At 35.1% G+C, this 23,821-nt stretch overlaps 1 protein-coding gene across 9 annotated transcripts in view; it reads right to left on the reverse strand.

The window, feature by feature from the left end:
- The window catches only part of AFG1L (AFG1 like ATPase), a 214,642-nt gene that overhangs the window by 101,588 nt on the left and 89,233 nt on the right, over positions 1–23,821 (reverse strand). For all 9 annotated transcript variants that reach the window (XM_049695305.1, XM_033418719.2, XM_049695303.1 and 6 more), the window contains exons 6-7: positions 19,429–19,528; positions 587–645 (exon numbers count right to left, since the gene is read on the reverse strand). In XM_049695305.1, coding sequence (XP_049551262.1) covers positions 587–645; positions 19,429–19,528 — 159 coding nt within the window. The remainder of the gene's footprint in view (positions 1–586; positions 646–19,428; positions 19,529–23,821) is intronic.

The raw sequence follows: 23,821 nt of genomic DNA on the forward strand, positions 1-23,821 counted from the left end.
CTAAAATTAACAGTGAAAAAGAAGGCTACTTTATTCTTCATCATATTGTAATGAAGCCTATTTTAAACTCTATGCAGTGATGATACACACAAATATTTAAACTATTTATGTACCTCAACTTGACATAATTTCATGATAACTTGATGGCAATCACATTTAAATATATTACAATATTTTTGTAATAATGCTACTCCAAAATAGCAACTTTAATAGCTGGGAAAACATGTTAATGGCCATTAACCTGAAGGAAATAAGGAACATTAAACATTTTTTCAGAAATCAATGTATAAGTTGAAACGGTCCACTATAATTTACAAGCAAACCTCAAATTAAAATTTATAAAATGCAAACTATCAAATGCTGCAGCTGGACAATAATTTAGACTATATTTTGTAATTTTTCCTGTGTACATATTGATGAATACTATATAAAAAAGATTCTTTTCTCCTTTAGAGTCTTTAACTATTACCATCAAATAACAAAATAAATTCTGCTTGAATGCAAGACCATAGCAATCCTATAAATGCCCTTGATTATCAATCAATATGATATTAGTCAGTGAACATAAGTAACTAATTTTCCTTACCTTCAGGACAGCTATGAATGGTACAAAGTTAGCTCTTTGGAGTCCATTTTTATAGAGATCTGAAAGAAAAAATTAGTATTAGCTTTTCACTTCACCTAAATCATAATGTTAGCTTATATTTTAGCCTGGCAAATAAAGCTTTCTACTGATGAAAAAGATAAAGAAGCAAAAGAGAAGAAAAATAACCAAAATTGATCTCTATTCTGGTACTATACAAAATTTATTACATTCTTAATAACAGAAAAAAATTAACAATCACAGAAAGAATATCAAAAGGCATTCAATCAAATTAGCTTTAAAGTATAATAAAGGGCTTCGCTGGCGGCGCAGTGGTTGAGAGTCCGCCTGCCGATACAGGGGACACGGGTTCATGCCCCAGTCCGGGAAGATCCCACATGCCACGGAGCGGCTGGGCCCGTGAGCCATGGCCGCTAAGCCTGTGCGTCCGGAGCCTGTGCTCCGCAACGGGAGAGGCCACAACAGTGAGAGGACCGCGTACCACAAAAAAATAAAAAAATAAAAAAAAAAACTATAATAAAAAGCAAGAAAAGAATTTGGAAGATATCACGAATGATCCTAAATCAAAAATTCAACATAAAAAGAAGATCTATTTAAAAGTACTTAATATTTGAACATACAGATTCTACTGGGAAACAAATTATAGTTTCCTTTTCTCATCTATAATAAAAGTTCTCAGTACAGAATACTGTGTAACACAGTTTGCCATTCAAGAAAACACATCAACAGACAGAACTGTGCATGCATTTATATCAAGTTGATCTATTTCCATTAAAGTAAATAACATTAAGGCCACTTTCCAAGAAACTACCTAAAAATTAAAACTCCATTCTTAATAGACTGTAAAGTTAATGTAATTATATATCATAAACAGGTAGTTTTTGTTGCCTTATAATAGTGTTTTTTATATATATGTATATGTGCCACGGTGTATGTATATTCATACGCATATACACACACGTAAACACACATATTGTTAAGAATAAATAAATGGAAAGGGGAAACAAATTTTAAGCTTTGCATACTTTTTGTTAATAATGGAGACTTGGAATATTCTTTTCAGGAGGTTGAATTTTTATTGCATTTAAAACATTCCTTTTAAGGAATTCCCTGGCAGTTCAGCAGTTTAGGACTCTACGCTCTCACTGCCAAAGGCCCAGGTTCAATCCCTGGTCAGGGAACTAAGATCTCACAAGCCGTGCGGCACAGCCTAAATAAATAAAATATTCCTTTAAAAAGTCAACTCTATAAAGTAATGAGATTTAAAAAATAAAAAAGTATAAAAATGAGAACAGTAAAAAGTTTTCCAAATTATAAAAATCACAAGTTAGTTTGTGTCTCAATTTTTCTTTTTAAGTATTGCATTAAGGGATCCTTTCTATATTTCCCTGTTTAAAGAAAATTTGATAACTAAGATTTCAACTGCCATATTTACTTATGGAAATAAAATATGGTCATTAGGAAACATTTATTCTCTTTAGAAAAATATTCATCATAACATTATAGTGAAGAAAGTATTTGCATAAGCTCTTTGGTTAATTAAGGACTACAGGCTTTAAATTCAGTTACACTTAAAATTTTTATTTAGTGATATTATAAAAGGTAAGATAATGCAGGCTTTAAACTCAGTTACATTTGAAATTTTTATTTAGTGATATTATAAAAGGTGGGATAATGCTAGCCAGATATTATAAAAGGTAAGATAATGCTAACCAGGATCTCTTCAAAATGAGATCTTTTTTTCCTATAATCAATACCTCGAATGAATAACATGGGTAAAATGCAGGAAATGGGTTTAAAGTTAGGTATTTTCACAGTCTTCCCAAATTACAAAGTTGCTGGGGAAGGTGCATAAAAACATTGCTATACGATAAGAGTTGACAGCCATGATTGCCAGTAAGTGGTAAAAATCAAAAATGAAATAATTTTTTAAATACACTTGATGTTTATAGCAGCTTTATCATAATAGCTAAAATTGTAGCTTTATCTATAACAGCCAAAAACTAGAAGTAATCCAAATGTCCATCATTAGATGAATGGATAAACTGTGGCATATCTGTATAATGAAATACTACTCAGCAATAAAAAAGGTAAACTATTCATACACACAAAAAAATAGATGAATCCCAAAATAATTATATGGGGTAAAAGAGGCAAAACCCTCCTACCCCTCAAAAAAAAAGAGTACCATACTGTGTGATTCCATATATATAAAACTGTAGGAAAAGCCAACTAATCTATAATAATCTGAAGAAATCAGTTGCCTGGGAAAGGGAGGGATTGGGACAGGGATGGCAGGGAGAGATGAAAAAGGGGAGGGGGAAATTTGGGGTGTGATGGAAATGTTAATTATATTGTCGGGGTGGAGATTTCACAGATGTATACGTATGTCAGTATTTTAAAAATTGTATCCTTTAAATATGTGCTATTTATTATATGTCAATTATGCCTCAATAAGCTCTTTGAAAATTTATTAGAGAAACATACACAACACTAGTGAATGTCAAAAAACGAAATGTTACAGAATTAAAACTAAAATATTACAGTAATGAAAGTTTATGTTAAGGTAACATTTTGGTCTTACTCGCGGAATATCTTTTTTTATGGACATATAAGGCAGGCCCTGACATGTAGTTTAACAGGCATGAACCGTTCAGTAGGTTAATGACAATGAGAAATGTAAAGGCCCACTTGTAATATTCTTGATTAAAAGATTTCCACTCAGCAAAATTAAAGTAGAATAACAATGCCTTTAAGTCTTTGAGATTTAATTTTTAAAGGGTTAACTTTAAAAAAAAATCAGCCTTTACAAGGATATATAATTCAAACCTTATGCTCTGGGAAGTATTTTCTGAACAAAATTCTAAACAGAATTCATTTGGTTGGAAAACTTTTAGGTTTTTACAGGACACTTAAGTGAAAAAGGACTGTACTCATTAAATTGAAGAGTTTTTTGCAATTCAAATATTATGCAAATTGTCAATACAATAGATCCATCTCCTGAAACGTTATTTAGCTACCAAAATTTTTAATATTAGTTGTTTAATATTATTTTTCTTAGACATGAAGATTTTATACTACATTAATATCAACATCTGTCATTATTTACTAAATATTATTTTATAATTCAACAGAAGTTCTTGCCTATTATTTTTTAATGATCTCTAAACAGAGCTAAAAGAGCACTTGGCCATATAAGACAGAGTACTGGAATTATGGGACATTCTTTTTTTTATAAATTTATTTTATATTTTATTCATTTATTTTTGGCTGTGTTGGGTCTTCGTTGCCGTGGTGGGCTTTCTCTAGTTGCGGCGAGCGGGGGCTACTCTTTGTTGCAGTGCACAGGCTTCTCATTGCAGTGGCTTCTCTTGTTGCGTGCAGAGCACAGGCTCTAGGCGCGCATGCTTCAGTAGTTGTGGAGCGCGGGCTTCAGCAGTTGTGGCTCGCAGGCTCTAGAGCGCAGGCTCGGTAGTTGTGGTGCACGGGCTTAGTTGCTCCGTGGCATGTGGAATCTTCCCGGACCAGGGATCGGACCCATGTCCCCTGCATTGGCAGGCAGATTCTTAACCACTGCGCCACCAGGGAAGTCCCAGGACGTTCATTTTTTGAGAATGGTATAAGGACCTCTACATTCTCCACAATGAATAACTGTAATAAGACTTACAGATGAAGTGCATGCAAAGAGGATTTATAAAGTAATTACAAGGATCTACATAAATACTTTGGAGATGCACATGGATATGCAGATCTTTTCCTTAAAAACCCAGTGTCAAAATGACCAGGATGTCCACTTAGTTATATAAGTACATATGGATTCAGAGTAAGAAACTTTTAAGATAGGTAATTAAAAGGAGTTTTCCTATAAATTAACACAAAATAATTATATGGCTCTATGGAACCAATCTGATTTACCTTTCCAGGAGATTCTTATTTTAGTACAGATTAAAAGAAAATGGTGCCTTTAGGCCACGTAAGCAGGAAGAGCTACTTAGCTTCTTTTTAAAAATCTAACTGGAGTTCAAACAGTATTTTACTAGATGTATAGATAATACAGCTAATTAAATGTTCCCATTTGATGGTATATTACAATTTTATATTCAATTCAACATACATTCATGAATTCCTATTATTTGTCTGCACTGAAATGAGTGCTGAAGACAAAAGATAAATAAAAGGAGGAACTAGCATTTAGAGAACACCTACTAGGAGCCAGGCAATTTGCTAGACACTGTACACAAATTACAATAACGCTGCATAGTAAATATTTCTACCTCTATTTTACAGATAAAGAAACTGATATTCAAAGTTTTAAAAATAATTTGCTGAATTCCCAGCCAGTAATTGGTATATCTAGAATTTTTGAGGAAGGTCTTTTTTTTTTTTTTTTTTTTTTTTGCGGTACGCGGGCCTCTCACTGTTGTGGTCTCTCCCGTTGCGGAGCACAGGCTCTGGACGCACAGGCTCAGCGGCCATGGCTCACGCGCCTAGCCGCTCCGCGGCATGTGGGATATTCCCGGACCGGGGCATGAACCCGTGTCCCCTGCATCGGCAGGCGGACTCTCAACCACTGCGCCACCAGGGAAGCCCGAGGAAGGTCTTTAATGAAGCTAAAACTCATAGGCTTTTTCAGAACCATGTTGTGACCAGCTAGACTTGTCACAGCTGACAGACACAACCAGATCATAACCATGATACAAGGTAAAAAAGGATACAAGGTATAAACATAATATACAGAACATGAACTACTCATTTTACCTGGGTTCAAAGGCAGCTTTGCAGGTAACAATGGGACTAGAGCACCTTGGAAAAGTAAGTGGGGTGCCACCAAGCAGAGAAGAAGGAAGCGTATCCTAGGCAGAAGAGTCAGCACAAGCTCATGACTTTACCTCTACCTTCTTTTCTAATACTATACAAACTATTGCTCAAATCCCACATTTTCTAACAAGCCTTCCTTGACTCCACTATCGTGGACAGACTTTTAGAGTGGCCTTCCATAATCCCAGACCTGGTCATCATAGCTTTATATGAACACTGGACGCCAGAAAAAAGGGACAGTTATCCCTAAGAATAGAAAACAAATGCACTTAGTGTCTGGGGAAGTTTATAGCACTCTGCACAAGGAGGGGGAACCCAAACAGAGCCTGGAAGTCTCCCCAGCTGAGGAGATAGGTGAGAGTCCAGGGAGGAGAAAGCAGCTAGAGTTCACAGAGCAGCGTACCACAGAAAAGACAGCTGCCCAGTGAAAAAGCTCTAAAGATCTGCTGAGGGTCCCAGTTAAATCCCCAGCTGAGTACTGATCAGCATATGTGTGTGAGGAAATGACCTGAAGCCAGGAGAAGAATCATCTGAAAGTACTCAAGGAAAGCATCACTGGGGCTCACACATGGCTGGGAAGAGTGCCTATCTCCACCAGACAGACTGGAAAACCTCTAAATTTATAGGGTATTGAGCAGAATACTGAAAAGGGATTTATCTCAGTAGTGAGAAAAATTAGTCCTAGACTAAATGTGCTCTAGTCCTGCCATACAAAACTTAAAAGCAATACCCAAAAGAATCAAACTGTTTGTAAGAAAGAAAATAAAGCTCAAGAATATTCATAGGGATATAAAAATATCCAATACCCAACACAGTAAAATTCATATTGCCTAACATCTAATAAAAAATTACCAAGCATGCAGCGAAACAGGAAAATATGACCCAGAACAAGGAGAAAAATCCATCGACAGAAACAGACCTAGGAATGACATAGGTGATAAATTTAGAAGACAAGAACATTAAAACAGTTATTGCTGTATTCCATGTGTTCAAGCAGCTGGAAGAGCAAGCATATCAAATAAAGACATGGGAAATATAAAAAGACCCAAGAAGAACTTTTTGAGATGCAAACTTACAATATGTGAGACAAAAAAAATATGCTGGATGGGAATGATAGCAGATTAGACACTGCAGAAGAAAATATTAGTGAACTTTAAATCATAGCAATAGAAACTAGCCAAAATGAAGCACAGAGAGAAAAAAAACTAAGAAAAAATGCACAGAGAACAACTCTGGAGCTCTGGAACAACTTCATGCAACCCAATATATGTGGAATTGCAGTACCCAAAGGGGAGAAGAGGAGGGGATAGAAAAAATATTTGAAGAAATAATGGACAAATTATTTCCAAACTTGATGAAAACTATAAACCCATAGATCTAAGTTGCTCATTAAAGCCCAAGCACAAGAAACATGAATAAAATTACATCAAGGCATATTATAATCAAACTGCTTATAACTGGTGATCAAAGGAGGAAAAAAAAAAAAACTCTTAAAAGCAGCCAGAGGCAAAAATATATATTACATACAGGGGAATAAGGATAAGAACGATAGCAACTTCTCATTGGAAACAACGCAAGCCAGAACATGGTAGAGCAACATCTTTAAAGGTCAAAAACAGAAAAAACAAAACTGTCCACATAGAATTCTATCCTGAGCAAAAATATCTTTTCAAGTACAGACTTTTTGTGACATACAAAAGCTGAAAGAATTCATCACCAGAACACCAGAACTATAAGAAATCTTTAAAGGAAGTCCTTAGGCAGAAAAGTAATATTGGATGGAACCCTGGAATATATAAATGAGTAAAGAGCACCAGAAATGGTAACTGTGGGTTAATATGAGCCTTTTTTATTATTATTATTATCTAAATTCTTTTAAAAGATAATTATTTAAAGAAAAAATAATAATATATTGTGGGATTTATAACATATGTGGAAATAAAATGTATGAAAACAACAGCATAAAGACTATGAGGAGAGAAATGGGTGTATACTGTGGAAAGTTCTTAGACTATACCTGAAGCAGTCTAGTATCACTTGAAGTAGACTGTGATAAGTTAAAGATATATACTAAAATCTCCAAAGCAAACCATAAAACCTTAGATAAAACTTCATAAAAATGAAACTATAGAGTATATATTCTTTTGTATAAGTCTTCTTTAACTCAGCCTAATGTTTCTGAAATTCATCCATGTTATTATGTGCTCATTCCTATTCATTGCCAAGTACCAATACTATGTTTAGTGACACACAAATTTAAAAATCTGAAGGAAAAATTAGGGTGATCTACACATTTATTGTTGTTGATGTTAATTTTCCACGTGTATCCTTGGCTAATGTTTTCAAAGAAAACTGCTTTAGAGGTAGCAGGAAGATGAAATCCTCTCCATCAATCCCATGAATAGTCCTATAAATTGAATCCATTTTTGACTCAAATAATAATTGTCAGCCTCCATTTTAGATATCCTATGCCATTTTAAATGGTGCAATCCTTTATAGCAGTGATAATGGGGATCCAGGGAAATTACAGGCTCCACAGACTCTTTTTTTTTTAAGAACCATGAAAAAGAAACTTAATAAAATGTTACATAAAACCTTCACTGCAAAAATACTACCTTATGTATTTATTTTCAGTAAAGTCAAACACCAGTGAAGTAGTTTTTCACACCAGAGTTTCTTTTTGTAACAGAATTCAATGAACAGAAATATCATGACTGGAGTCTTCAATGAGAAAACAGACCTTGGGTATTTTGGGGAATCCCCTGTACACAAAGAAGACTCAAAACCAGCCAGGCAAAAAGTAGTGGCAGAGATTCGAAGTCCCCTGTTAACTTTTAGAACCAACTATTTCATTATCAAGTGTGAGAGGCTGAGGTTCAGCCAACAACAGCTTTTTTTCACTTTGACTCGAAAGGTTGTCTTTGGAGTCAGAAGCCCTTACTACCAAATGGGGGGTGGGGGCGGCGGTGGGTTGGTGTGAGTGAATGGAATTCTTTGAGAAACTTCTTTAGAGTCCTTTAAGTTCACTGTGGTTTTTGCACTGATCTCTACAAAAATTGTATGGCTGAGTCAGTGCAATCCTTAGCATCTCTCTCCATGACTCACCTTTTGCAATAATACCGCACTTATTTCCTGCCACATCAACTACAAAATTAGATGGGACTTGCTGTCAAAGATCTTTTAATTCATTCCTTAATGTTGAAAATACCTCTCCTTTTTGGCATCATAAATCATTATAAATGAACATCGGTGGTAAAGCAGAAAATCATTCTTGTGTAGCTGTATCCCAGGTTAGGAATTTATGCCACTCGTTTTGGTGCTAGACAAAAGATGCCCTGTTGTTGAACTGATCTTAGGCTCAAAACTGTTTTCCACAAACCACCACACAATACTTGATTTACCCACAACTGTAATCCCTAGTGGACAAACTCCAGCACCAAGGCCCGGGAGTCAGGGGCGCAGGACCCCTGCTGCCATGAACTGAGGACAGAGAGGCAGAGCCCAGCACAAGCATCCTCTGGTGGGGCCAAAGGTACTGGCAGGGCCTGCCTCAGTCAATTTAATCTGACGTTAATAAGCCCACACACATCAGGCTTCGTATTATTACTGTTTGTAGAATATACTTCTTTGCATCCATTTACTTTCAATCTATATTTATATTTAAAGTATATCTCTTGATATTTTTTAATCCATCCTGATAACCTCTACCTTTTACTGGAATGTTTAGTTCATTTAACATTTAGGTCTATGATTTTTTAAAAATATTTATTTATTTATTTATTTAGGCTGCACCAGGACTTACTTAGCTGTGGCATGCAGGATCTTCATTGCCGCATGCGGGATCTTTAGTTGCAGCATGCAGACTCTTAGTTGTGGCATGCATGCAGGATCTAGTTCCCCGACCAGGGGATTGAACCCAGGCCCCCTGCACTGGGAGCATGGAGCCTTACCCACGGGACCACCAGGGAAGTCCCTAGGTCTATGATTTTATTATTTGTTTTCTTTTTGTTTCCTCTACATTTTCTTCCTCTGTTCACCTTTTCTTGCCTTTTTTCAATTATTTGAATATATTTTAAAATTCTTTTTTGTCAACTGGTTTTTATTTTATTTCTGTTGTTCTAGGGGTTACAATATATACAGGCATACCTCATTTTACTGTGCTTTACTTTATTGATCTTTGCTGATACTGCATTTTTCCAAATTGAAGGTTTGTGGTAACCATGTGTCATACAAGTCTATCAGCATCATTTTTTCAACATAATTTGCTCACTTCATGTCTCTGTGTCATATTTTGGTAATTCTCGCAATATTTCAAACTTTTCCATTATTATTATATTTATTTTGGTGATCTACAACCAGTGATCTCTGATGTTATTGAAAGCAGCTCTTTTGCCCCTTTCCTCTTTGTCCACTTCTGTTCCCCTCTAACCTTAAAAGAACCTAATTATAGGAATGAGATCATTAAGCAATTGAAACTAACTCCTGACTTATGCTCTCTTGAATATACACCGTACCTTGTCTAACCTGATTATTTTCCTAGATAGAAAGTAAGAATGAAGAATTAAGCAGTTAAAAAATTACTAGCTCTCTACACCCAACAGCCTCCTTAGCAATCCTGCAGGCAGATCACACAGGCAAAATAACATCTGAAGAGTCAGCCAGTCTGCACTCAACGGAGAATGATGCAGAACCAAACCTCCTGCCTTGATGATTCACTGAGATTCTTCGCCTCCATTTTTCCCTTTGAAAACTGTCATGGTTGAGAAGAATCTTTGGAGTTGGTCTCTGGACACAAGACCACCTTCTTCGCAGATTGCCAGCTTTTCTGATTAAAGCACCTTTCTTTTCTACTGACGCTTGCCTCTCAAATTAGTGGCTTATGAATGGCAAGCAGCCAAACCTGGGTTCGGTTACATTACTATTGCAAAAAGATTACAGCTCATTGAAGACTCAGATGATGGTTTGCATTTTTAGCAATAAAGTATTTTTTACTTAAGGTGTGTAAGTTGATTTTTTAGACATGAATGCTATTGCACACTTTATAGACTACAGTATAGTGTAAACATAATGTTTAAATGCACTAGGAAACCAAAAAATTTGTGTCACTCACTTTATTGCAATATTCACTGTATTGCAGAGGTCTGGATGTCTCCACAGTATCTTAAAGGTATGCCTGTACCCTTAACTTTTCACACTCTACTTAGAATTAATATCATACCATTTCACACAAAAAAATGTAGAAATCTTCCATCCATATAAGTCCATCTAAACACCTCCCTTTATGCTATAGGTGTCATATGGATCACATCTACGTACATTATGAACCCCACAAGACAATGTTATAATTTCTCATAAAATGATCATTTCTATTTTTAAGAAATTAAGAAGAAAAACTAGTTACTGATATTTACTCTAATATTTACCATTTCTGATGTTCTTCATTTCTTCTTGAGGATCCAAGTGTCTTAATATTTCCTTTCTACCTGGAGAACTTCTTTTAGAATATCTTGTAGTGCATATCTTATGCTGATGAATTTGTTTAGTTTTCTTTCATATCAGAATGTCTTTATTTTGTCTTTATTCTTGAAGGAAATTTCTATTTGATATAAAATTCTAGGTTGACAATTTCTTCCCCAGCATTTTAAAGATGTTGTTCCACTGTCTCTGACCTCCATACGTTCTAATGGAAGTCATCAAAAGCTAATCATTGTTCCCTTGTATTTAATGTCATTTTTCTCTGGCTGCCTTCTAGATTTCTTGTTTATCTTAGGTTTTTAGCAGTTTGACTACAATGTGCCTAAGCAGTGTTTTCTTGTATTTATTCTGCTTGCATTTAACTGAGCTTCTTGAATCTGTAAATTTATATCTTCACCCCAGATTGGGAAATTTTCAGTCATTATTTCTTCAGAAGATTTTCTGCCCATTATCTCTCCTTGCCTTCTGGGATTCCAATTAGAAATATGTTAGAAAGCTTGTTATAGCTCTACAAATTCTGAAGTCTCTGTTTCTTTACTTCTATCATTTTCTATTCTTCACCTTGGATAATTTCAAGTTCTCTGGCTCTTTGCTCTGTTATCTCCATTCTGCTATTAAGTTCTTTAGGTTAATTATTTTATTTAAGATACTGTCTTTTTTAGTTCTAGAATTTAAATTTGGTACATTTTTTATGGTTTCTATTTCTCTGCTGATATTCCTTATCCTTTCATTCATTATGAACATATTTTCTTTACCTCATTTCCCCCAAAGTTATAGTTATAGTTCTTGTTTTAAAGCCCTTGTCTGCTAATTCCAACAGCTGGGTCATATTGGGGTTGCTATCTGTTGATGGTTTTTTTCTCTTGAGAATAGGTCAATATTTCCTCATTCATCACTTTGAGATGGTATCCTGGACCTTATGGATTTTGTTTCTGAAGAGTGTTGATATTTTTGTTTTAGCAGGAAATTACCTTGGTTGGACTCAAACTATAAACTTGAATCTCAGTTCAGTACCCTATCATTAGGAAGCTTGTGGTTTGCTCTGCAAATGTATGGTTCAGAGGCCAGTCAGAGATTTGGGCAGAATTTATACACAGAACTTGAGAACTTGGGGCTATACCAATCTAGTTCTCAGTGGGATTCGTTTTTCATTTTCGAGCAGTAATGCTTGCCCTAAACTCTGCCATCTGATTCTTCTGGCCAGAAAGACTGTGGGTTTTCTATCAGAATTTTAGTCATCCAATGCAGCAATAACTTTACCTGTCCTAAAGCTGATAGCTATTTTTTAAAAAGAAAAAAAAATTAAGAAAACAGGAAATTCTCTCCATTTTGGACCCTCTTCCAAGTTTTGTCTCCCCTCTATAATCTTAGTGACTTTTTTTCACTCTCTAGGACCTTCAGATAGTTGTGCTACATATTTTGTTCAGAATGTATTATTGTTGTCTGCAAGAAGGTCAACTGACTAGGAGCCTACTCAGCCACATCAGAAGAAGTTTTAGTTTTTAATAGAGGAATGTAACCCGTTTATATTTCCTGTCATTGACAAGGAATGCCTGATTTTGTTTCATGTTATTTATTTATTTATTCATTTTTTGCTGTTTCTTCTGCTTTCTAGCTTTTGCTCTAAGAAATATTTTTACTTTGATCCCTCGTCTTTTCTAGTAATTTGAAAAGTAGAAGGTGTATCTTAAATTCTAAAATACTTGACTGTATATTACCCTAGTTATCAGTGCCACAAATAATGACACTGTCACTCAGGATCTGTAAACCCTCTCTCCAAGGGGAACAAAATTTACAAATATATAAGCAAGCAGTAACTACAAATATTCACTTATACTCAATTCATTGTTATGATCAATTTTCTTATTTCAACCACTTCTTTTTTAATAAGTTCATATTTTAAGACCTCTTTCCTCCAGAGGACTTATTTAATTTTTTAAAAATCATTTCATTCTTGGGCTTCCCTGATGGTGCAGTGGCTAAGAATCCACCTGACAATGCAGGGTACACGGGTTTGAGCCCTGGTCCGGAAAGATCCCACATGGTATGGAGCAACTAAGCCCATGTGCCACAACTACTGAGCCTGAACTTTAGAGTTCAGGCTCTAAACCAAACCGCAAGCCACAACTACTGAGCCCACGTGCCACAACTACTGAAGCCCGCGCGCCTAGAGCCCGTGCTCCACAACAAGAGAAGCCACACAATGAGAAGCCTGTGCACCGCAACGAAGAGTAGCCCCTGCTCATCACAACTAGAGAAATCCCGCAAGGAGCAACGAATACCCAATGCAGCCAAAAATAAAATAACTTTTTAAAAAAATCATTTCATTCTTTATTCTCTTTCTACACATTGGCAGAGCTTCTTAAGTTGCTTCCCTTATCACTGATTTCATTTTCTATAGTTTTAATTCTACACTTCAGTGCTTCAAATGCTGATTTTAACTGATTTAATTAATTTAAACCCCTTTATTTCATGTAGCTTTTTTTAATTACATCTGATTTCTCAGTAAAAAGGTTTTCAACTAATCTGTTTGTCTTCTCTCAGCTTAGATCTTCTATATCACAGAGTCTATGTTTTCCTGATTTTTAAAGAACACAAAACAGAAATCTTCTAATGCTTACTTACTTCTCTTTCCTACTTATCGTTCCCATATTAGGGTATTTTCTATTCACATAACCTTGAAAAAGGAGTGGTATGACTAATCTTGGAGAACCCCTCTAATCAAGATATGTGGTGATTCCCTTCCCTATCCACCTAGTTCTTATACTGTCTGTAATGTAGTTCAATGTTAAAAAGTGATAATTGACATCCTTGCCTTGTTCATTCTTGCAGTAGATATACCACAGTGTCCCCAATAAGCATACTTCTGACTTCTGAACTGATATACATATATTTGGTTTCATATTAAGAAACTTTCCATCTATTTACATGTTATGGAGTGATTCTATCAAGATGTTGGATTTTGCCAAATGCTCTTTCAAGCTTTTATGGCAAACATCAATAGATTTTTTTTCTTCCATAAATTACATTAGTGTGTGTGTGTGTGTGTGTGTGCATGCACCAATTTTCTAGTGATATCCAGTCTTTTATTTACTATAGATACATTGGCTTGAGTTAGAATCACACAGTGTCGTTGCCTAATAATCTAAGGCAGACTTATTCTTGGACATTCTAATGCTATCTATAGCATTTTCATTATAATAAATAGCAAATTAAAAACTAGAAAGTCCACAATGCACTCTTCAATCAATAGGGGACTTTTTTCCCTTAGCACTTTGTGTTTTACTGTCAAAGAAGCATAGTCATTTCAAGTTACATATTCTTTTTCCCCATAAAAATATATTCTTATTTTTGATTAAGTCCTTAAGTTTAATTATTAATTTCAATTTAATTAACTTAATCTACCAGTCTATTATTAATCTGTTCTTAGGGTCTCCATGCACTTAAATCGATAATATTGCTTTTCCCTACTAGAATATCATGAAATTAACAATTTTTTTCAGAACCTAAAAAGTGAGTGGCATATATATGATATTTTAATTGTGGATTTTTGCTTCTGGCTCTTCTAATGACCTGACAATATAATCTTTGAAAAGTAAAAATATGTCTATTTGTACATGAGCCATATAAAAGTATTTACCTAAATGACAAAAATGCTAAATAAATCATTTACTTGAGATTTTATAAAAATACAAAATTGAATATAAACTATCTCTAGATATAGTTTATCTAAAAATTTCCCAGCAATTTCCTACTCCTCTTTGCTTCAAGTTTAAGAACCTTAAGCAGATTACCCTAGAAAATATAAAATAGCACTACAAGTGTTGTGTTACAAATGTTTAAAATATACTAAACATATTTTGAGCTTGCCAGAAAGTAGGAAAGTCCCTGCAGATCAGTAAACAAACAGGAAGCTAAAAGCTAAAGTTGTCATCATGAACTGACACTGGTTTGAGATTTTAACAACTACATGGTGTACAGGATGAGGCCTTGGACCCAAGGAAGGACTAGAAAAAAACAGTGACATAAAGGCAGTCACTGGTACCTTATTCCCTTCACCCCCTCAAGTATTGCTTCCTTTTCTTTTCTTCTACCGGACTTTCCCAGACCACTTTCCTCCATAGCTATTTTCTCTGCTAAGTTCCTAAATTCTGGTGTTGCTTTTACTTCGTTATCAATTGTTTTCTATTAAAATTATTAATTATTTGTTAAATGTTTCTGATCATTTTCTATTAAAATTAATAACTTATTTGTCTATAAATTGACAATTAAGTTATTAACTGAGAAAAGATGAGTGTTTGATTGTAATCTCCACCAACAATAACCCCTATTCTTGTCCAGGAAATTGATGCATTATAACTAGAAATGGAAGGAATGAGATGAATAATGTGGAAGAAAATTAAACACAGCAGCTAAAGAGTTAACAGAGGGGAAGAAAATACAGTGTTCTTGTCCACTGGGCAACATGATCTGGACTTCTAACCTCCAGATTATTCTGTCTTTATTGAATGAAGGCACCACTACCCACCCACTTGTACAGGCCAGAAATTTAGAAATTGTCCTTTCCCTTTTCTTTAGTATCCAACCTATAACAAGGTGCTATCCATTTTACTTCTTAACTATCTTTCAAATCTATCCTCTCTATATACTATATCAGGTTTTCTCAACCTCAGAACTATTACTATTTCAGGCTAGATAGTTCTTTGTTGTGAGAAGTATCCCTATACACTGTAGGATGTTTTGGCAGAATTCTTGGCTTCTACCTACTAGATGCCAGTAGCAGCACCAAACCCCCCATCCTGTCTAGTGACAACCAAAGATGTCTCGAACATTGCCAAATATCCTTGGTTTGCAAAACAGCCCCCCAGTTGAGAATCACTGCCTTATACCAAGTTATTATCATTTCTTGCCCAGTATACTGCAATAGCTTCCTAGTGTGTCTCCCTGAATCCACCATATCACTGCATCCCATCCTGTAACTCATTCTCCATATGATAACCAGAGTGATATTCCAAATCCAATCTTACCAGTCCCTGCTTAAAGCACTACAGTGGTTCCCCATTTCTCTTAGAATAAAATCCAAAATCCTTACTACTGCTTTATAAGGTCCTAGCTCTCACTTCTCCAGATTCATCTTGTACCTCACTGTATCCTACTTCCCCTACTTCACTGCACTCTAGCCACACTGGCTACCTTTCAGTTCCTCAAATGGGTCATTCTCTCTCCAACCATTGGGCTTTGCCTCAACCCTCTGCCAGGAAGGTTCTTCTCCCACCTCTCATAACACTCTTAGAATAAGTAGATGCTATTTTTAAAATAATAATAACTATCTGGGGGCTGTGGATTAAAAGCTGTAACCTAAAGAAAAAGTTGAATGCATTCTGATGGCTGGAAAAGAGGACACACTGTATCTGGGACAGAGTAGACAAAGATTAGTGATGACCAACAAGGAGAAAAGATAGAGGACAATGTGTCAAAAGAGTCACAAAACCTACTTTCTAGACCCTGTTCTATCACTCACTAACCATGTGATTTGTTTTTAATCTATATACAGGAAAATTAACTTTTTTGTTGTCCAGTTCTATGCGTTTAAACAAGTAACCAACAGTACAATCGGGACACAAAACAGTTCCAAAACCCCCAAAATTCTCTGGTGCTGGCCCTTCATAGTCAAACACCTCCCCACACCAGCCCTTGGCAACAACTGACCCATTCTTTGTCCTACACTTTTTCCTTTTCCTGAGATTCATACTTAATCTGAGTCTTGTTTCTTCAGTCATGAAATTATATACACACACATACACATACACACACACACACACACACACACACACACACACCATGAGGAGATGGTATATATACATACCATCTTCTTTATATTAAAATATTAAGCTACTTATGATGATTGTCTGCCATGGCTAAAAAACCTGGTGTATGTTAAGCATCCTGTCCAGGTTCATATTTAGAAAAGGCTTTCTTTGAATTTGTGGCTAATGCCCAATTTTTGGAATTCTGCATCTTAGACTTTCAGTCTTCTCCAGAAGGATGGCTCCATCTCGGATTTCTCTGTGCTACCTTGGTGGGCCTGTAACTTTGCTTAGTCCTACAAAGCTATGAGCTCCAGAATGTTCCTAACCTCTCCTGTGGTTGTCCTTCCTCAGTGGACCACACTGCAGTAGCTTGAGCAGCTGACTGCAATTTTCTTTTCAGCAGTATTTGCTGGGGGGGGGGGGGGGGGGGGAGGGGCGTTCCAAGCTTGTTCTAGCACTTTGCTCTTTATGAACATAGCTTATCACTGAATGTCTAAAGGTAATACTGAAGATACTGTTAAGTCAACAGTCAACTGAAGGAGAGTCAAGCCTCACATCCCCATAGATGATCTAATATGAAAAACTCACTGCCTTGTCTCATAGAGTTGTTACACTAATAAATCACAAGAATGCTATATATAACATTATAAGGATTTTAATAAATGCATCTGACAAAATCATTCATAATTCTCTTAACAGTGTAACAGATTAGGTATAAGTGTAATTGTTTGAATAACTAGGTCTTAAGGTATTGATTAACTAATTAATGTCTCCCTAAAATAAGGCCTCTAATGGTATACTACAGGAGTCTAAACTTGGCCCTACCCTATTTACATATTTTAGTTAATGAATGGCTAAAGACACAGAAGCACGATTACTAAGTTTATAAATGTCATAGCTAGTAGGGGTAGTTAAAAAAAATTTATTAGAATCATACTTCAAAAAATATCAACATAAATCAATAATATGAAACAATGTAGACAAACTAATATGCTGAAATGTAATAGGAAGGAAAAAGAGATCAACTACAAAAATATAGAAAGAGAGAGACCTAGTTTGACAACAGCTCACATAGTAATATCTGGGCATATTAGTAGATTACAAATTCATTATAAGTCATTAATGTGACATGACTTAATTTAAAAAGTAAAAACACACTATTACATTGCTCTTTTCAGGTTCAGTTATAAACTCCATGTTACCAATTCCAGCAGTCAGTTCTCAACCTCATTTTTCACCTCCTAGCAGCATTTAACAAAGGTGATCATCCATCGTTTTTGTACCACTTTCCTTTTCCTTGCTTGACATTCTCTTGGCTCTCCTCCTACTCACTGGTTGCTCTTACCAGCTTCCTTTAGTACTGATGACTCCCAAATTTATATCTCCAGTCCAAACATTTCCATTGAAATCCAAACTCTTAAATGCATCATCAGCCTCATAATCGCAGAAACCCTACTTCCCTACCCAAATTAGCTTTTCCTATAGTCTTCCCCATCTCAGTAAACAGCAATTTTATCCTTCCAATTGCTCAGGCCAAAATCTTTGAGTCATTCTTGATCTTTTTTATTTCCATACCCTATATTCATTCCATCAGTAAATCCTTTTGACTCTGTCTACAAAATCTGACCACTCCTACCACCTGCACTGCTCCATCATGTCCCCTTGGGATTGTTACAGTCATCTCCTAAATGGTCTCCCTACTTCCAACCTTGAAACCTCATCCCCACAATCTATTCTCAGTACTGCAGCCAGAGAGATCCTTTAAGAACACACATTTATTCAACATTCATTCTAAGACTATTTACTGAGATCCATCCATGTGCAAGGCACTGTTTTAGGTACTTAAAATATGTATATCTGTGAACAGAAGAGATAAAAGTTGCTGCCCTCCTGAAGCTTTTGCATCTTGGCAGAGGATAGATAATAAACTATATATATAGTAAATAAGTAAACTACATGGTGGCTCCATAAGTGCTATGTGAAAAAAATAGAGCAGGTAAAAAGAAGTGGCGCCAGGAAAAAAGAGCAGGGGTTGTAGATTTAAATGGGAGATGAGTCTAGACTTCATTGGCAAAGTAACCTTTGAGCAAAGACCCGAAAGAGGTAAGAACTTAGCCATGCAGGTATCTGGCAGAATAGCATTCCAGTCAGATGTTAGTATTAAGAATGCATAAAATATTATTTTTGGTTCTTTCAACCTTCAACTGACCACATGATGGGCTGAAAGACACAAAATTTAAACTTGTTTTTATCTATATATTATTGTATTTTAATTTTTAATAATATCCTAATAAGCCAGAAGTGCTTTTTCAGAAATGATAAATGAAGTATCAGAAACCACTTATGCAGGAAAGATTTAAGTCTTTTTCCAAGATTCAATTAGGAACTTTTTCTTTCATTTCATGGAGTTTCTTTTATGGCCCATAAAATGCAGTTAGAGAGGCCTGTATTTTTTTGATATGCACACATGGCATATCTAACGCTCAGGAAAAAACTGCAAGTGCATCAAACACGGGAGATCACGTGGATTTAGGAAAGATTTTTCAAATATTATACAAATACTGACTGATTTTTCAGATTAAGTTAGTTATAAAACTTAGGATAAAGCAAAGTAATCAGATTTATTAACACAATAAAATGAGTCCAAAATTGTGAATTTTTAAAAGCTTGTTTGTTTCTACCTATTTGGATAAGACACTACAGCACAGTGTTTGTTTTTACCTTCCGGTGGCCTGTTGGATGTTGCCACAACGACGACCCCGTTTTTGAACAGATTTTCAAAAAGCTGTTTCAGAATCATGGCATCAGCAATGTCAGTGACCTATGGACAGCAATACATTTGTTTTATTTTAATTTCACTTCTGCTCTAACAAATTTGCTAATGGCTCATCCTTTTTTAAAAAAAAAAAAAATAGAAGTGAATTCCAAGAGAAAAATTCTAATTATCATGAAGAAAAGAGTAGATAATTAAAAGCATGAAAGCCTGCAGTCTTTAAACTTGACTCTTCTTTTTTGCAAGCCTATCATTTCTATCCAAATTATCAACTGATTCTATGTTAACTTATTTTATAGAACTACAGGTGGAAAGCACAGATAATTGTCCTAAACATCTAGGAAGTCTAACTAATTAGAACTAACATGACCAACTCCCCCCTCCTACTCCCATCACAGCCTCCCTCCCCAAATAAAGAAGAGAGAGAAAAAAAGAAAAAAAATACACAGGCTATTTTGAGATTTCTAATACCTTTCTGGCAAAGGTCCCTGAAAAGGTGACTTTAAATGGTCATGGGACTTTAGAAATAAGGACAAGTAGCCAGTGAGACATAATCAGCTGCTGTTGAAAATAGAATGATATGACATAGATACTATTGTGCAATTGTTGCACAAAACAATTCAACAGATGGCCCATCACAAAAATAAGCAATTTCATTGTTCTTTTTAAGTGCCTTCTATTACTGTCCATGAATAATCAAAAGGCACTGCAGTCACTTCCAGCACAGCCAGCCTCTGCTAACCTTCCCAAACACAAATATTCCTTCTACCAAAAAAAAAAACAAAACCTTACAAGAATGGTTAACACAGTGCTTTAAAAAAAAAAGCTTCTGACAAAACCAGAAATGCATAATGCAGATAACACTATTTCATCTAAGTTACAGACATACATATAACCACTGATCTTTTCTAAAATTATTTTTAAAAATCCACAATTAGCAAGTAAGCTTAATGGTAACTTTGTTGTTTTTTTTTTTAATCCCAAAAAATAGAGAGAGGCTCAAGAGGGAGGGGATATGGGGATATATGTATGCATATAGCTATTCACTTTGTTGTACAGCAGAAACTAACACAACATTGTAAAGCATTTATACTCCAATACAGATGTGAAAAAAAATAATAATAAAAATTTAAAAAAGAGCTCCTGAAAAAAAAAAATCCCCAAAAATACAGAAACTAGGGAGGGTAGGAAGTTGACTTCAAAAAATAAATATATAGTGAAGATTGATGTTAATCATTGCACCTTCCCCTAAGAATATAATAACATGGGTTTTATATTCTCCCAATGTAAAAATGCTTTGATCTTCCTTTGACAGCACATTTTAGATAATCTCAATAAAACTTATTTTATATTCACAAAATATATCACACAATATATATCACATTGTTTTTTTTGTTTGTTTGTTTTGTTTTTTTGCAGTACGCGGGTCTCTCACTGTTGTGGCCTCTCCCGTTGCGGAGCACAGGCTCCGGACGCGCAGGCTCAGCGGCCATGGCTCACGGGCCTAGCCACTCCGCAGCATGTGGGATCTTCCTGGACTGGGGCACGAACCCGTGTCCCCTGCATCGGCAGGCGGACTCTCAACCACTGCGCCACCAGGGAAGCCCCACATTGTTATTTTTAAACCATGTTAAAGTACATAGAAACTAGTGGAATTCTTTCAAATTAGATCATAATACTAAAAGTTACCAACTAAATGGTTATAACACTATGAACAATAACAACCTGGGTGACAGAGGTCTAAATCACTTTTCTCTTTCAGCTGGTATCTTACTCAAAAGTTCAATTATTTCCTTTCCACCTGAACAAAACCAAACCAAACCAGGATATGGGAATGTGCAGATCTTTTTTTTTTTTTTTTGCTGTTTCAGGCTATAACTTTAAAATATTAACTAAAAACCTACTGAAGATTCCTTAAATTAAAAAGACTTCAGGAACTTACAAAGTGGTGATTAAAATGAAAAGGAAAGTGGTACTGATATTATTTAATTTGGAGCTTAGGATCACTGTCAAATTTTGCTTCCGCCAAAACACTCACAGAGAAGGCCCTTTTCAAATGCTTAAACACCAGTGGCATTTCTGATGAGAGGACAGAACAAGCTTGCAAATTTTAGAAGCAACTGCACTTTTAAATTGGATTCCCAATGCACTGACTTTTTAAAAGAATGATATCAATTAAAATCACCCAATTTTAGAGAATAAAAATGATCATTTGACTATCTCGCTGAGGTTCTTGAAAAAAATAAAAATAGCTTTTGTGCCCTGAGGTTCAGAAAAGTGAAGGGATGTTTAGCTTGTAACACTGTACAAAGGTTTAAACTGAAAGTTGAAGAAAGCAAACAATAAGGACTTGTGGGTGAATTATCATTTGTTGTTTTTGTATTACAGAATGTTTTTGCTCTAGCAGAGTAAATTAACTTGGAGAAGCTATGGCTAATTAATAAAGCAGGAGTCACTTGGTGTAGCCGGGTGCCAATGTATACTCTTTTGATCTTGTCCCTGCACTTGTTCAGCTTTGCTGGGGAACAGAAATTTTACAGTATAAGTGAACAGAAGACAATTGGCCACACATTCTTGAAGAGCGAGCTTTTTCAGCACCCAGCATTTCATTACCACCAGGAACAAAAGAGAAGCCTACAGATTACCACTAAGGGTAGTCTGCTAATACAGAGAGTGGAGACATTTCATTAGCATTAAAGAGAGAAGATTTTTTATGACCTAGAGTTGCTTTCCATTATGACTCACTTAAGTAAAAAAAGGGAAAAAAAAATCTAACTGTTAATTTACATGTGTAAGTGCTTGAGTCTCAGTCATCCACTGATTGGTACAGTGCCATGTAATGAGTGACAAACATAAGCATGCATTATTAGTAATTAGTATTAGCACAGAAATAAGCATCTATTTTTATTAGCAGTTTTTAATAGCTTTCCTGTTTTATAAAAACGGTCAAAACTATTTTTTAAATGATATTGATAGCTTACAGAGGAGAATTTTGAATGATATTCTGCTCATCAGAATTCTTTTTTTTGGGGGGGGGTGCATATTAGTAAAACATCTAACCAGTGTCCCTAAAAAGAGACATGAAAAAATAACATTTTTAAAAAATTTGTTCTCCTTCAGTATTCTGATATCTTCAGAATCACAAATGGTTTAATAAGAAATGTTAATATTCAAAGAGAATATAATGAAGACCCTAAAGAAAACTTTATTCTTTTATTTCAGTAATTAAAACACATAAAAACATCCTATCTACAAATTTCTCAAACAAGATAAGAATACTGCATCTATCACACGTAAAACTGAAATACTACACTTAGTAAAGATGACCAAGCTAATGAGGAATACCTTCTGCAAATGTAATCCGAATGCTACGAAAACATAATCTTAAAAATGCCCTAAATTCAAGAGAAAAGACTATATTCTTATTTTTAAGCAGCAACAATTCCTATTCATCCCCCTAGTAAAATAAATATTATACTAATTAACATCACCTAATGGCCAATAATAACTAGTTAAAAATCAAGACCACTAATAGGATTCAATTTGAAAAGTGAAGTGGTGATTGCAGACATACTGTTGTTAAGATTAAAGTGCCTAAAAAATTCTTTGCTAGTAAATCAGCAATGTATCGTACTAGGCTTAATAGGCTTAAGGATAATTTTTAGGTTCCATCATTAAAACATCTACTAAAAGCCCACCCAGTTCTAGGTCTGTATATTTAAACACATAATAGAAGACATATAGCAAAGAGAACACATAACATAGCTTTTACTACTAGTGAATAAGAGCACTGATGATGGATTCAAATGTAGTTACCAGCTGTATGATCTTGGAAAAGTCACTTAACCTCTCTGACCCTTAATTCCCTCATCAATCCAATAAAGGCAGTAATAACAACTACTCTGCAAAATCGTTACAATACATATGGTAAATCCTCAAGAAATGTTGATTATGACTGTTACCTATATATGTTACATATGCTAGGTTAAGTCCTTATTATTTACGTATAGCTATACAGAATTTTAGCTGTAGATGGAATGATACATAGCATAGTACAGTAGTTAGGAACACAGAAAGCACTCAGTAAACAGTAGGTAATATTATTACAGAATATACTAATAGATAAAATAAAAGCTTTCTAATAAATAAATGGGCATTGAATCAAACAGTTCATAAAAGATGGATATTAACAGTAAGCAAATAGATATTAAAAAAATCAACCATAATATTACTTAAAGAAATATACATTAAAACAATGAGATCCCATTTTTCACCTATTAAATTAGACAAAAATGTGAAGATAATTTAGAATGTTGACAGGAAAAAATGCAGGTTGTTATA

Source organism: Orcinus orca, chromosome 12, assembly GCF_937001465.1.
Source record: "Orcinus orca chromosome 12, mOrcOrc1.1, whole genome shotgun sequence".
In the NCBI taxonomy this organism is placed as follows: domain Eukaryota; kingdom Metazoa; phylum Chordata; class Mammalia; order Artiodactyla; family Delphinidae; genus Orcinus; species Orcinus orca.